Here is a 13,491-nt window from a genome sequence, read left to right as displayed (position 1 = left end):
CAGACCTTCTCCGTCACTGCTTGCTCTAATGGTTCCCCGCAGGGCTTCCCCATCACCGCCTGCTCTGAAGGTTTTCCACAGATCTTCCCCGTCACTGCCTGCTGTAATGGATTCCCTGTAGGGCTTCCCCATCACTGTCTGCTCTAATGGTTTCCCCACAGGGCTTCGCCATCATTGCTTGCTCTCTAATGGTTTCTCTGCAAGGCTTCCCCATCACCACCTACTTTAACAGTTCCCCACAAGGCTTCCTCGTCACCACCTGCTCTGAGGGATTCCCACAGAGCGTCCGTGTCACTGCCCGGTCTAATGGTTTCCCACAGGGTTTTCGTGTCGCTGCCTGGTCTAATGGTTTCCCATTGGGCATCCCCATCACAGCTTGCTCTAATGGTTCCCTGTAGGGCTTTCTGGTTACAGTGTGCTTTATTATTTCCAAGTAGGAATTCACTGGTGCACATTCTTTCTCTTTTGTAGACCTGGAGAGGTTGGGCTGGGCAACGGGGTACAGTGACTCTGATTTTGAGCTTCTTTGTCCAGATGGAAGTCGTGCCCCAGTCACAGACTGGCTGAACTGTAACTTAGGGCCCATTCCTTCCAACGTGGTCATGACAAGGCCAGTCATCACCTCAAGGATCCATGACTTCCTTGTTAAGTCTCAGGTGAGCACAGCACAGTGGTGTGAGCAGCAGAGTGAGAACTAGGGAAGCCAGGGTTCAAATCCCACTTCTCCCACTAATGCTCCTTGTAATTTGGGGGAAATCTATTTGCACCCCCATTACCCCAGGTACTAGAGGGCAATGTAGTAAACTGCAGTGTTTCACAGATGAGGGGGGCTAGGCATGAACCAAAATGGGTAAAATGGCCCAAATTGCACAAAAACACTGGCATTGTGGGCTTTTGCACCTTTTTTGTATATGCGTCCCATTTTCAAAAACATTAATAAAATTGTCCCCTTGCAAATAGTACTAAACCTTCGTACATGACTGCTATGTGTAGAAGTTTGTAAAATTCTGAATGAATGAACTGACGCAGTGCAATACTATGTAAAGCAGGTTTGCAAAACCTCTCGTGCAAATCTTCTGATGAAAGTTTGCCATGGAGACGTATTTGCATCCATAGCAAACTTTTGCAGAAATGGGCTACCAATACATCGGATTGCAAACTCTCCCCGGGGCAAGGACATCGCCTTAAGTGTGAAATTGTAGCTTGCCTTAAATGTGAAATTCCCAGTGGCCTTCCAAGTTCTAAGAACAGTTTTCTTCTTTCAGGAGACACTTGACTTGAAGCCAGACTCAAAATTCCAGCTGTTTGAATCTTATGTGGATGGAGAAGCAGATCTACTTTTTAAAGATGTTACAAGCTGTCTTGTTCATACCAATCACTTGAGCTATCGGACACTTCTTGGGGAGCAGTTTTACCAGCTGGCCGAATCTGTCTTTAACTGCACGCATGCAGGTAACCTGAAGCAGCAGGTCTTCTGAGTCAACCACTTTGTACCTGCTCTCCTTTCCCACTGTATGATCAGGCATAGTCTGGCACAATCCTTACATTTGGCTTTCACCACTAGTTTAACCCTTTCCTCAGGGAGGGTAGTTCCTCCCAACATGCATGGCTCTGGTCCCCAGTACACTTAAAACCTCCTGATTTATATCAGGTTTCTTATTGTCCAGATATTTGGATATATGCTCTCCTGCCAGCAGGTAGAGACTAGGAACCACTGAATGATGACATCACTGCACTGAACATTTCATGCTGCCTCTGACTCAGTCTGTTCTTGGTCAGGGCCGCTGAGAGGGGGGGCAGAGGGGACAAAATTCCCCGGGCTTGGCCTCTAAGTGGGGCCCGGCCCCGGCGCTCTCTCTCTCTCCTGCTCCTGAAGAAAACTCCAGAGGCTGGGGAGGAGGGGAACAGCAGGGTTTTGGGCCAGGGCCTCTGGTTTGGCTGGCAGGGGTCCCCCCCAGCAGAAGTCTTCCTCTAGTGCTGCTCTTTACCGCATTGACTGTGAAGCAGTTGCTTTTCCCCTCACTCTGCGCATGCTCGGTTTCAAGCAGGGGCAGGGCAGGTAATTGCGGCGGAGTGAAGAGTAGGCTCGAGAAAGACTACTTCTGGTGAGGCCTCGGGATCTCCACCAGCCAAGGTAGTTGTAGTTTGGGGGGGGGGAGGGGGGCCCTGGCTTGGCAGCCTTGTTCTCAGTCTTAGCAGGAGGTAAGTGAGCTGTTCTATGCAGTCTAGTTAGGCTGGGGAATTTGTTCTGGTTAAAAAAAAAAATATATATATATATATATATATAAGTGGCTAGAACAGAGGAAGACATCTTGTTTTTGTGGAACTTGCCTTATATTTGAAGTAATATGTAGTGCCTTGGAGTTGTTACACCTGGGGTATCTCAGTTCTCTCCCTCTTTCTCCTTCCACACACCCACTCCTTTGGAGGGCTGATTGCCTGTGCTGCAGTCCTTCAGACCTTGAGTGACTTTCTGTGAGAGTCCCACCAGCAGAATGTATCTTTTTGCTCTGCTGTCATCTGGGACTCAGGGAGCGGAGGTATTGCCTGTCTCGGGGCTCAACCACATGATCTTATTAGCAAAGCACACCGTAGACATGTTCTTATGCAATATAAAATTTACGATGTTCTCAAACAAGAACAACATTGAATTTCTGGATCTGAGGATTATAAAAGTTTGAAGTGAAGTTGATAACTGCGTTATATTGAAAATCAGTAGAGAAAAATAAATTGTTGAGATTTGAGAGTTGTCACACTTAATACATTAAAATTAAATTTACCTATTACCAGGGGCGTAGCCAGACTTCGGCGGGAGGTGGGTTCAGAGCCCTAGGTGAGGGGGCACATTTTAGCCCCACCCCCACCGCTGCCAACTTTGACGACCCCTGCCGATGACCCTCTCAAAACCCCCCCCTTCCGCCGCCAACCCTCCCCTGCCGTGGGCTACCTTTCATGGCAAGGGACCCTAATCCCCACCAGCCGAGGAGGTCCTCTTCTTCCCACGAAGGCTTCGTTCTGTTTCTGACATCCTGCACGTGCAGGACTCAGACTCACAGAAACAGAACGAAGCCTGGTTGATCTGCAAGGCTTCGTTCTGTTTCTGGGAGTCTGACGTCCTGCACAAGTCAGAAACAGAACGAAGCCTTCGCGGGAAGAAGAGGACCTCCTCAGCTGGCGGAGATTGGGGTCCCCTGCCAGCAAAGGTAGCCGACGGCGGGGGAGGGTTGGCGGCAGGAGGGGGGGTTGAGAGGGTCGTCGGCAGGGGGGTCAAGGGCCAAATATACGGGGGCCCAGGCCCCCCTGGCTCCACGTAGCTACGCCACTGCCTATTAGTTCCTTCGCTTCTGCAGTGCATGTACCACTTTTGTAGAATTTATGACATAAGTACATAAGTATTGCCACACTGGGACAGACCAAAGGTCCATCAAGCCCAGCATCCTGTTTCCAACAGTGGCCAATCCAGGTCACAAATACCTGGCAAGGTCCCCAAAAAGTTCAATACATTTTATGCTGCTTATCTCAGAAATAAGCAGTGCATTTTTCCCAAGTCAATTTAATAATGATCTATGGACTTTTCCTTTAGGAAGCCGCCCAGACCTTTTATAAACCCCATTAAGCTAACCGCCTTTACCACATTCTCTGGCAATGAATTTGAGTTTAATTACACGTTGAATGAAGAAAACCTTTCTCTGATTCATATTAAATTTACTACTTTGTAGTTTCATCGCATGTCCCCTAGTCCTAGTATTTTTTGGAAAGAGTAAACAAACGATTCACGTCTACCCTTTCCACTCCACTCATTATTTTATAGATCTTAATCATATTTCCCCTCAGCCCTAGTCACCTCAGTCTTTCCTCGTAGGTAAGTTGTTCCATCCCCTTTACCATTTTTGTTGCTCTTCTCTGTACCTTTTCTTATTCCAGTATATCTTTTTTGAGATGCGGTGACCAGAAATGAACACAATATTCGAGGTGCAGTTGCACCATGGAGCGATACAAAGGCATTATAACGTCGTCCTTTTTGTTTTCCATTCCTTTCCTAATAATACCTAGCATTCTATTTGCTTAGCCACCCCAGTACACTGAGCAGATGGTTTCAGTGTATCATCAATGACAATGCCTAGATCCCTTTCTTAGTCGGTGACTCCTAACGTGGAACCTTGCATGACATAGCTATAATTCGGGTTCCTCTTTCCCACAGGCATCACTTTGCACTTCCTCACATTAAACGTCATCTGCCATTTAGACACCCAGTCTCCCAGTCTTGTAATGTCATCTTGTAATTTTTCACAATCCTTTTCTGATTTAACAACTTTGAATAACTTTGTGTCATCAGCAAATGTAATTACCTCACTAGTTACTCCTATCTCTAGATCATTTATAAATATGTTAAAAAGCAGCAGTCCCAGGGAACCCCACTAACTACCCTTCTCCATTGAGAATACTGACCATTTAACCCTACTCTTTGTTTTCTATCTTTTAACCAGTTTTTAATCCACAATAGGACAATACCTCCTATCCCATGACTCTCCAATTTCCTCTGGAGTCTTTCATGAGGTACTTTGTCAAACGCCTTCTGAAAATCCAGATACACAATATCAACCGGCTCACCTTTATCCACGTTTGTTCACCCCTTCAAAGAAATGTAATAGATTGGTGAGGCAAGATTTCCTTTCACTAAAATCCATGTTGGCTTTGTCTCATTAATCCATGCTTTTGAATATGCTCTGTACTTTTGTTCTTTATAATTGTCTCTACCATTTGGCCCAGCACCGACGTCAAGCTCACCGGTCTATAATTTCCCGGATCTCCTCTGGAACCTTTTTTAAAAAATCGGTGTTACAGTGGCCACCCTCCAAACTTCCGGTACCATGCTCAATTTTAAAGATACATACTACTGACAATAGTTCCACAAGTTCATTTTTCAATTCTATCAGTACTCTGGGATGAATACCATCCGGTCCAGGAGACAAGCTACTCTTCAATTTGTCAAATTGCCCCATTACATCCTCCAGGTTTATAGAGATTTCATTCAGTTTCTCTGACTCGTCAGCTTTGAATACTTTCTGGCACCAATAGCTCTCCCAAATCTTCCTCGGTGAAGACTGAAGCAAAGAATTCATTTAATCTCTCCACTATGGCTTTGTCTTCCTTGATCGCCCCTTTAACCCCTCGGTCTTTTGCCGGCTTCTTGCTTTTAATATACCTAAAAAAAATTTTGCTATGTGTTTATGCTTCCAACACAATCTTTTTTTCAAAGTCCCTCTTTGCCTTTCGTATCAGCACTTTGCACTTGACTTGACATTCCTTATGCTGTTTCTTATTATTTTCAGTCGGTTCCTTCTTCCATTTTCTGAAGGATTTCTTTTAGCTCTAATAGCTTCCTTAACCTCATTTTTTAACCATGCTGGCTGTTGTTTGGTCTTCCTCCCTCCTTTTTTAATACACGGAATATATTTGGCCTGGGCTTCAAGGATGGTATTTTTGAACAGAGTCCACGCCTGATGTAAAGTTTTGACCCTCGCAGCTGCTCCTCTAAGTTTTTTTTTTCCACTGTTTTTCTCATTTTATCATAGTCTCCTTTTTCAAAGTTAAACGCTAATGTATTGGATTTCCAGTGTATACTTATTCCAAAGCTAATATCAAATCTGATCATATTATATTCACTGTTATCAAGCAGCCCCATCACTATTACCTCCCGAACCAGATCATGCGCTCCACTAAGGACTAGGTCTAGAATTTTTCCTTCTCTTGTTGGCTCCTGTAACAGCTGCTCCATAAAGCAGTCCTTGATTTTTTTTCAAGGAATTTTACCTCCATAGCATGCCCTGCTGTTACATTTACCCAGTCAATATCGGAGTAATTGAAATCACCCATTATTATTGTGTTGCCCAGTTTGTTAGCCTCCCTAGTTTCCGATAACATTTCTACGTCCGTCTGTTCATCCTGGCCAGGCGGATGGTAGTACACTCCTATCACTTCACTATCCTTTTCCCCTTTACACATGGAATTTCAATCCATAGGGATTGTTTCCTGTAAAATTTTCAATCTATTTGATTCAAGGCCCTCCTTATCATACAATGCTACCACTCCATCAATTCGATCCACGCTATTTTATTTACTTAGAACATTTATATCCCACAGATTCCCACCATGGCGGGCTCTATGTGGCTAACAACATTTATGAAAAGAACATCATACAAATTCAAGGTCAGGGCAGAGATTAAGGAACATCAAGGGGGGAAGCAATCAACAGGAGACACAAACGAGGGCCGGTAGGAAGTTAAATAACAGAAGAGTATGACTGACCACATAGATAAGTCTTAAGGGACTTCTTGAACAGATTGTGGTCGGTAGTCTCCTTTAAAGTAGATGGTACAGTATTCCAATAACGAGGACTCGCAAAGCAAAAGGAGGAGCGGAAGAGCAATTTGTATCTCAAATTCCTGCAGTTAGGGTAGTGGAGAGTGAGATAGGTACGAGAAGATTTTATGGAATTCCTGCAAGGGAGGTCAGTCAGGCTGAACATGTAAGCTGGAGCTTCCCTGTATATGATCTTGTGGGTTAGAGCACAGATTTTGAATTCGATGCGCTCTTTTTATCGGGAGCCAGTGAAGTTTCTTTAGGATGTGTTCTTTGCACCCGGTATAAATCCCATTACAGTAGTCGAAATGGCTCAATACTAGAGAGTGGATTAGAGTCCGGAAAAGGGCACATGGTAGGAATTGCTTGATGCACTTAAGTGACCGCATGGAGAGGAACATTCTTTTCGTAATAGATGTTACTTGGAGGTTAAGAGACAAATGGGAATCCAGAATGACACCAAGCAACTTTAAGCTATCTGCGACAGGGAGGGTGTAATCCAGCGCAGTAATCGAGTTCGGAATAGATTTATTGTACTGGAATGAGGCATTGGGTTTTTTCCTTGTTAAGCTTGAACTTAAATGCGTTTGGCCAATTGACCAAGACGGCAAAACTGTTTTGAATTGCATCTGAGATTTTGGCTAAGGAAGATCTGAAGGGAATGTAGATAGTTACATCATCTGCATAGATGTTAGGGTTCAGGCCATGGTTGGACAAGGCCATTGCAAGTGGAGTCATCATAATGTTAAACAGGGTTGGTGTGGCGAAATAGAAGAATGGACTTTAACCTGATAAGATCGAAATGAGAGAAATCCTCAAAACCATTCTAAAACATTACCTCCAACACTGAATTCAGCTAATAAAGTAAGAACGAGGCTGTGGTCAACCATGTTAAAAGCGCTGGACATATCAAATTGTAGGAGTAAGATGTTTTTCCCAAATGATATTTCCTTCTTGATGTTGGATAGGAGTGTGACCAGTACCGTCTCGGTACTATGTTGAGACCGGAACCCGGATTGGGAGGCATGGAGAATAGAAAATTTATCCAAATAATTAGTGAGATGAACATTGACCATGCTTTCCATAGTCTTTACTAGTAACGGGATTGTTGCAACAGGGCGGTAGTTAGAAATAAGGCTAGGTTTGGACTTCAGGTCCTTAGGGATTGGTGTAAGGAGAATGCGACCATAATCTTTGGGGAAGAGGCCCTGCTGGGGCATGAAGTTCAGAAAGGACGCGAAGTCAGCAATAAAACACTCAGGCGTAAGTAATTTGGGCAGCTATCCAATTTGCAGTGTGTTTTTGAAAATTTGCTGATGGCTTGAGAGACCTTCTCCGTTGGAACCGGCTCAAAGGTAGTCCACAAGTGATCAGCTGGAAAGTGGCCTTGTGGTAGTGTAAGGTAATTGAGGAAATCATGTATACTAGAGGTGCACAGAGGGAGTGATTTGCGTAGTTTCTGGATTTTTTCCCTAAAATAGTTGGCCAACTGAGTCGCAGAGGGCATACCATCCTGCGGTGAAGTAACCGGGGTAATGTCTAGGAGAGAATTCAGTTGACGGTAGAGCTTTTTTGCATCCTGTATGACTGTTTGAATTCTATTCCGAAAAAATGATCTTTTGGCTTGCTTGATTGCGTATTTGTACTTGCGATGAGATTGCTTCCAGGCTGTAAATGATTGGCCAGTTTTTGACTTTATCCAAGCTCTTTCCAGCCTTCTAGTTCGGATTTTCAGTGCTTTCAAGTCTTGATTGAACCAAGCTTTAGATAGGCGAGTGGTGGAGGATTTAAGTTGTAAAGGTGCCAGGTCATCCAAGACGCAACGACATCTGTTATCCCAACGCGTAAGGTAGTCAAAGGAGTCAGCATTTGCTTGCCAGTCACACCCATATATTTTTTCCCAAAGTGATTTCAGGTCCACTTCTCCTCTAGTATAATATCTAGAAGGTTCCCCGGGTGCAACTGGCCAGTCTTCCGCCAGTTGATCGTAAAACTTGTAATTTAATTTAGAAGTAGTTGTCCCATTAAGGTTAGGCTGAATGAACATAAATTCCATATCACCACTCAAACTGTACAAGACCCGTTCGTTTAACATTGGGTTGATGCTAAACATGCCATAGGCGATCTTAAATGGAGGATTATTGATCAAGTGGTAGCAGGGTGGGAGGAAGGTAACATTAAAAAAAAAAGGCTAAACTTTAGGGAACAGCGTTGGATTTTAAAATTTAAATTCATTCTCCCCTTTGGGATTGAATTTGGAAATTGAATGGATGAATCTTGTTTGACGTGAGAGTTCTGTGATTGGGCCTAGTGAAAATCATGTGATCGAGAGTAATAGAATAAGAAGGGAAGGTTAGAGGGGCTGCTGCTGCTATTTTTGAAGTCAGAAAGTATGACTGCTTCCAGATGCCGGCGAGGTTTAAAGCGGGTATATTAACTATATTGATTATTAGCTATTTAAGTGCAGCTTGAAATATAGCATTAATGATGTTTTATTTCTTGGTTGTAGTGGGTATGCCTTGAAGCAGCTTGTTAGTGAAACATAGCCCCCGGTTGACAATAGTGAAGAAAATTTTTCTTCACTCAACGTGTAATTAAACTCTGGAATTCATTGCCAAATAATGTTGTAAAGGCGGTTAGCTTAGCGGGGTTTAAAAAAGGTTTGGCCGGCTTCCTAAAGGAAAAGTCCATAGACCACTATTAAAATAACTTGGGGAAAATTCAAAGCTTATTTCTGGAATAAGCAGCATAACGCTTGCTGACAGAAGATTTGTTAGTTGGTGGAATATTTGATAAAGTGGAAATCTATTTAAAGTTCTATGGTTATTTCATGAGGTTTCCAAATAACAACTTTTCTATACATTGAACTTTAGGAAATGTGCATTCCTCCCCCCCCCCCCCCTCATTCCCCAGTACCTTGGGAGTGATAGTGGTATGGAGGGCCCAATGTCAATTTTTCCACCTGAGGCCCATTCAGTCATAGCCACGCCACTGCCGCAAGAAGGGTGTTCGCATTGCAAGCTCTGTCCAGTCATCACCCATGAACAAAGGGAGAGGTAAAAAAAAAATACCAGAGCAAAGGAGAAGCAGAAGCACACTGATAAAAAGTGAAGAACCAGTATGAGAAAATAGTTTTAGTGAACAATAGACCTGATGTGGCCATGTTTTGGCAGTTGCCTGCATCAGGGGTAGAATTTCAGCTTTTCAGTAATCTCCATACTTGCATTTTGTGTAACTGCTGACTGAGCCGTTGATCTTTACTGTCAAGACTGTAGACTTGTTTAATCCTCTAGCTTGTTAAGTCCTTTCTATGTGCAAAGCTGCTAAAATGTGGCCGCATCAGGTCTATTGTTGACCAATAAATGCTATTTTGCCACACTGGTTCTTCACTTTATTCAGTGTGCTTCTACTTCTTGACTGTTGTGACCTGTTCCCGGTGTTCTTGGAGGAAAAGATAGTCCTCTGGCCTATTCCTTCCTTTCTCCCTATAGCTGTTGCTCCGTTTCAGCTGAATCAGACAGTCTTGTTACCTGTGTTTAGAACACTTGAGGAGGAGTTGATAAGTTAGATGTAGGATGCACGCTCCATTGTTATTTTCAAGAACAAGTAAATTCAGAAAATTAGATGGAATCTGTATGGTGTTTGGTGGTCCCAGAAAAGGGGAGGCAGCTTTACAGGCTACAGTGGTGCACTGGATTAAAGAGGCAATTACCTAGACACACATTTTGGTGAGTCAATCAGTTCCCTACATTCTGAAGGCTAATTTGACTCATGGTCATGGTGTTGTCATTGGCAGAGCACAAGTTGATTCTACCTCAAGAGATTTGCAAGGCAGCCACTTGGATTTTACTGCATTCTCTTGTCAAACATTACTAGTTGGATGTTCAGGCCAGACAAGATGCAGCATTTGTGGTCAGTAGGTAGCACTAGAGCCCACCGTTGAGGGGTTCCGCTTTGGTATGTCCCAAGCACCTGGAATGTTCTGGAGGGATGACAAGGAAGGATAAATTGGTTCTTACCTTCTAAGTTTCTTTGAGTCTGGCCAGATCGTTCTAGAATCTGCCCATTATGCTTTTATATATAGCTTGGACCATACTTATTTGAAGAATATATTGTTAGCTTTATTTTCTCTGTAGATAGTTCTGATACTGTTTCAACATGTCTGTCATTGGGACTAGCCTGTACAGAAAATACTATATTATCGTGATGGCATAGCTTATCTGCTGGCAGGAGCACATATACCCAAACCTCTGAAATGGTCTGGAGGTACTGACGGAAATAAAATTAACAGGTGCTAACTAAATTAGGGGCTCTTTTCTTAAAGGGTTGCTGCGCGCCAATCTGGAATTACCGCCGGAGCCTGGTGGTAGTTCCCACCCCCAGCGTACACCATTACCAGTGCTACAAAAATATTTTGTTTTTGTTTTTCAAAAAGTTCAATTCCTCTTGAACAAGACTGACACCATTTCTTGCCAGAGTATTGTCCCCAAGTGGCCTGTGATATAATCTTTAGAATTAAATTCAGCAATGATTGAGATGAGTAGAAGGGAACAGCCTGTCTCTAGCTAGAATATTCAGCCCTTAACAAATTTATCTCTTATACAACTCTTGCTTAAGGATGCATGTTATTTTAAAAGGCTCAAGTATTTGCTGAGGTTTCTTTTTATGTTTTATAGGTATTCTAGAATTCTGTAACCAAGATGTCTGTACGTCTTCTGAAAAATAATGAAACCAATTCTTCAGTCACAGAAACTACATCTTGCTTACACAGCAAGTGCATTGTACAAGAAGAAACATTGAGATGGCTACAGCAGCCATCAGACTGCACCGCTAATGAAGAAAACACTGCTGTATCTAGTAATTGCAGAAGCAGCACATCCTTATTCAACAGCACACTATCTTTCTTCATGCGAGCATCAGATCCATTGTATTATCTTTTTGAGCACACTGGAGAGCTGGGCGAGGGGAGGTTGGCAAGCAAGTGGCAGCCAGTAGAATTTCATGCAAATCTGGAGTATATAAAGAGCTTCTGCGTGTATTTCTCCATGTTTCTTCTCATTGCTGTATCTGTTCTGGACTGAGCCTTACTATGAAAACCTTCTATAGCCTCTGCCCTCGTCATCTTCCTGTCTAGGTATAATCTCTTACCTTCCTTTCATCCTCCTTAGTCCTGCTCCTTTCCTTTTCCACAGAATCACTGTTCTCTCCTCATGCAACATTCCACATGATCCCCCTCCAGCTTTCCTCATAAACCTTTGCTGTGCTTCCTTGCTCTCATACCTTTACATAGAAAATCTCTCTGTGAACTCACAGCAACAGGGAAAAAGGGGCATAGTCCATTCAGGGCCGGTCTTAGGCAAGGGCAACAGGGGCAGTTGCACAGGGCCCTCTTGTTAACAGAGGCTCCGTGTCAGCCTCTCTGCATGTCCCACTCCTCACCTGAAATCCAGCCTGTCAACCTCCCTCCCTGTGGGATCTGGTACTACCCTCTCCCTGCCTGTATCGCTGCCCTCATTTAATCTTCCGTGCTGCTGGCAGTGTCTGAAGTAAGCAGACTGCCTTCGGCAGCCCCGGAAGCTTTTTATCTGCTACAACACATCCCGCCTATGCGGGACATGAAGTTATTGCAGAGGGAAAGCTTCTGGGGCTGCCGAAGCACAGCGATGCAGGAAGCGAGAGAATAGTACCAGATCCTTGGGGGGGGGGGGGGGGAGCAAGGAGCGCTGTATCTGCCGGGGGGGGGGGGGGGGGGGGGGAGGGAAACAGTGCTACCACATCGTTAGGAGTGGGAGAGGACAGAGATGCCCCATTGCAAGGGGGAAGGAGAGGATGGAATCAGAGAGATACCTGACAGGGGCAGGGCAGTGATGTCAGACTGTGGAGGTGAGGTGGATAGAAGGGAAGTAGATGCCAGACCATGGAGAGGGGGGAAGGGAAGGAGAGAGATGCCATACTGTCAAGGGGGAAGGGCATGAGAGAGATGCCAGATCATGAGGGGAGGGGAAAAAAGAAGGGAAGATTGATGCCAGACAGGGAGGAGAGGAGAGGGGAACAGAGAAGATGGGGCTAGGAGAGGTGTATGGCAGGGGGGAGCAGGAAATGGATGTGGGTAGGGGAGGAGGAAGGCGCAGGAGCTGGATGGGGGTAGAGGGGAAGGGGTCAGTGGAAGAGGATGTGGATGGAGGGGAGAGGAAGAGAACAGGGCAGGAAATAGGAGGGGATACTGAATATTTGGCAGTTATAGATATGAGGGGGTATATTGATGGGTTGGGAGAATGAGTGAGCGTGTGAAATGAGGGATATGATAAGAGAGGCAAGAAAAGTGGATGATGTATGGGAAGAAGACTGGAGAGAGGATCAGAGACATTGAAAAGGGATGGGGGTACTGGAGTATGGGAGGAAGGGGAAGGATCTCTAAAGGGGTTGAGTGAGTGGAATGGGGCAAGGCCGGTGCTATGGTCTCTGGAGTGCCTCTGTAAACTACCGGTTGGTTCCCCCCCCACCCCCAGCATCTCCTTTCTCTCTTCTCCCTCCCCATCCCCTTTTTCAGCCCAGTGCCTTAAAAGGTGAAGAAATTTTGTTTTTAAAACTTGACAGCTTTTTAATTTGAAAGCTTCCAATATCATGAAACAGCTTAAAACTTATTGTAGCTGGTGGAAACAGCACTAATAAAGGCTGTATTTTGTGCTCCTTTTTCTACACTGTTATATACACTACAGTAATACATGGCAAAACTTCAGTAAGGATGTCCTCTTTATTGATGGGTTCATCTTAACTGTTGTAATCTGCCTTGGGAAACCTGGTGTTATAAAGATTGGAAGTAAAATTAATGGAATCACATCTTCACCTCCTCTCTTTTGTACAAATGGATTATTCTGTTTTGAGCATGTTTCAGGGACAAGTGGTTTTTCAGAAGTCAAAATAAAAATAAATATGGTCTTTCATGCAGATCTCTAATTTGCTTAACCATAACTAAATGGGCTATAAGCACCTAATGCAGTCCATTGGCTTTCTTATATTTTGTCCTTATGATGACTTATACTGTGCCAACCCCCACCCCGGCAGTAATGCCACCATCCCCCTCCCACACACAACCCCCCTCTCCCACTCACTACAATCCTCACAAGA

The 13,491-nt window shown here is 44.3% G+C and overlaps 1 protein-coding gene across 7 annotated transcripts in view; it reads left to right on the top strand.

The window, feature by feature from the left end:
* The window catches only part of LOC115479594 (saxiphilin-like), a 93,844-nt gene extending 80,648 nt beyond the window's left edge, over positions 1–13,196 (top strand). For all 7 annotated transcript variants that reach the window (XM_030217597.1, XM_030217594.1, XM_030217593.1 and 4 more), the window contains 3 exons: positions 472–656; positions 1,266–1,452; positions 11,040–13,196. In XM_030217597.1, the coding sequence (XP_030073457.1) occupies positions 472–656; positions 1,266–1,452; positions 11,040–11,089 (422 nt within the window). In that variant the 3' untranslated portion in view covers positions 11,090–13,196. The remainder of the gene's footprint in view (positions 1–471; positions 657–1,265; positions 1,453–11,039) is intronic.
* Positions 13,197–13,491: the final 295 nt, after the last annotated feature.

Source organism: Microcaecilia unicolor, chromosome 11 (assembly GCF_901765095.1).
Source record: "Microcaecilia unicolor chromosome 11, aMicUni1.1, whole genome shotgun sequence".
In the NCBI taxonomy this organism is placed as follows: domain Eukaryota; kingdom Metazoa; phylum Chordata; class Amphibia; order Gymnophiona; family Siphonopidae; genus Microcaecilia; species Microcaecilia unicolor.
The sequence above is the reverse complement of the archived record's forward strand: the minus strand, read 5'-3'. Positions and strand labels throughout refer to the sequence as shown.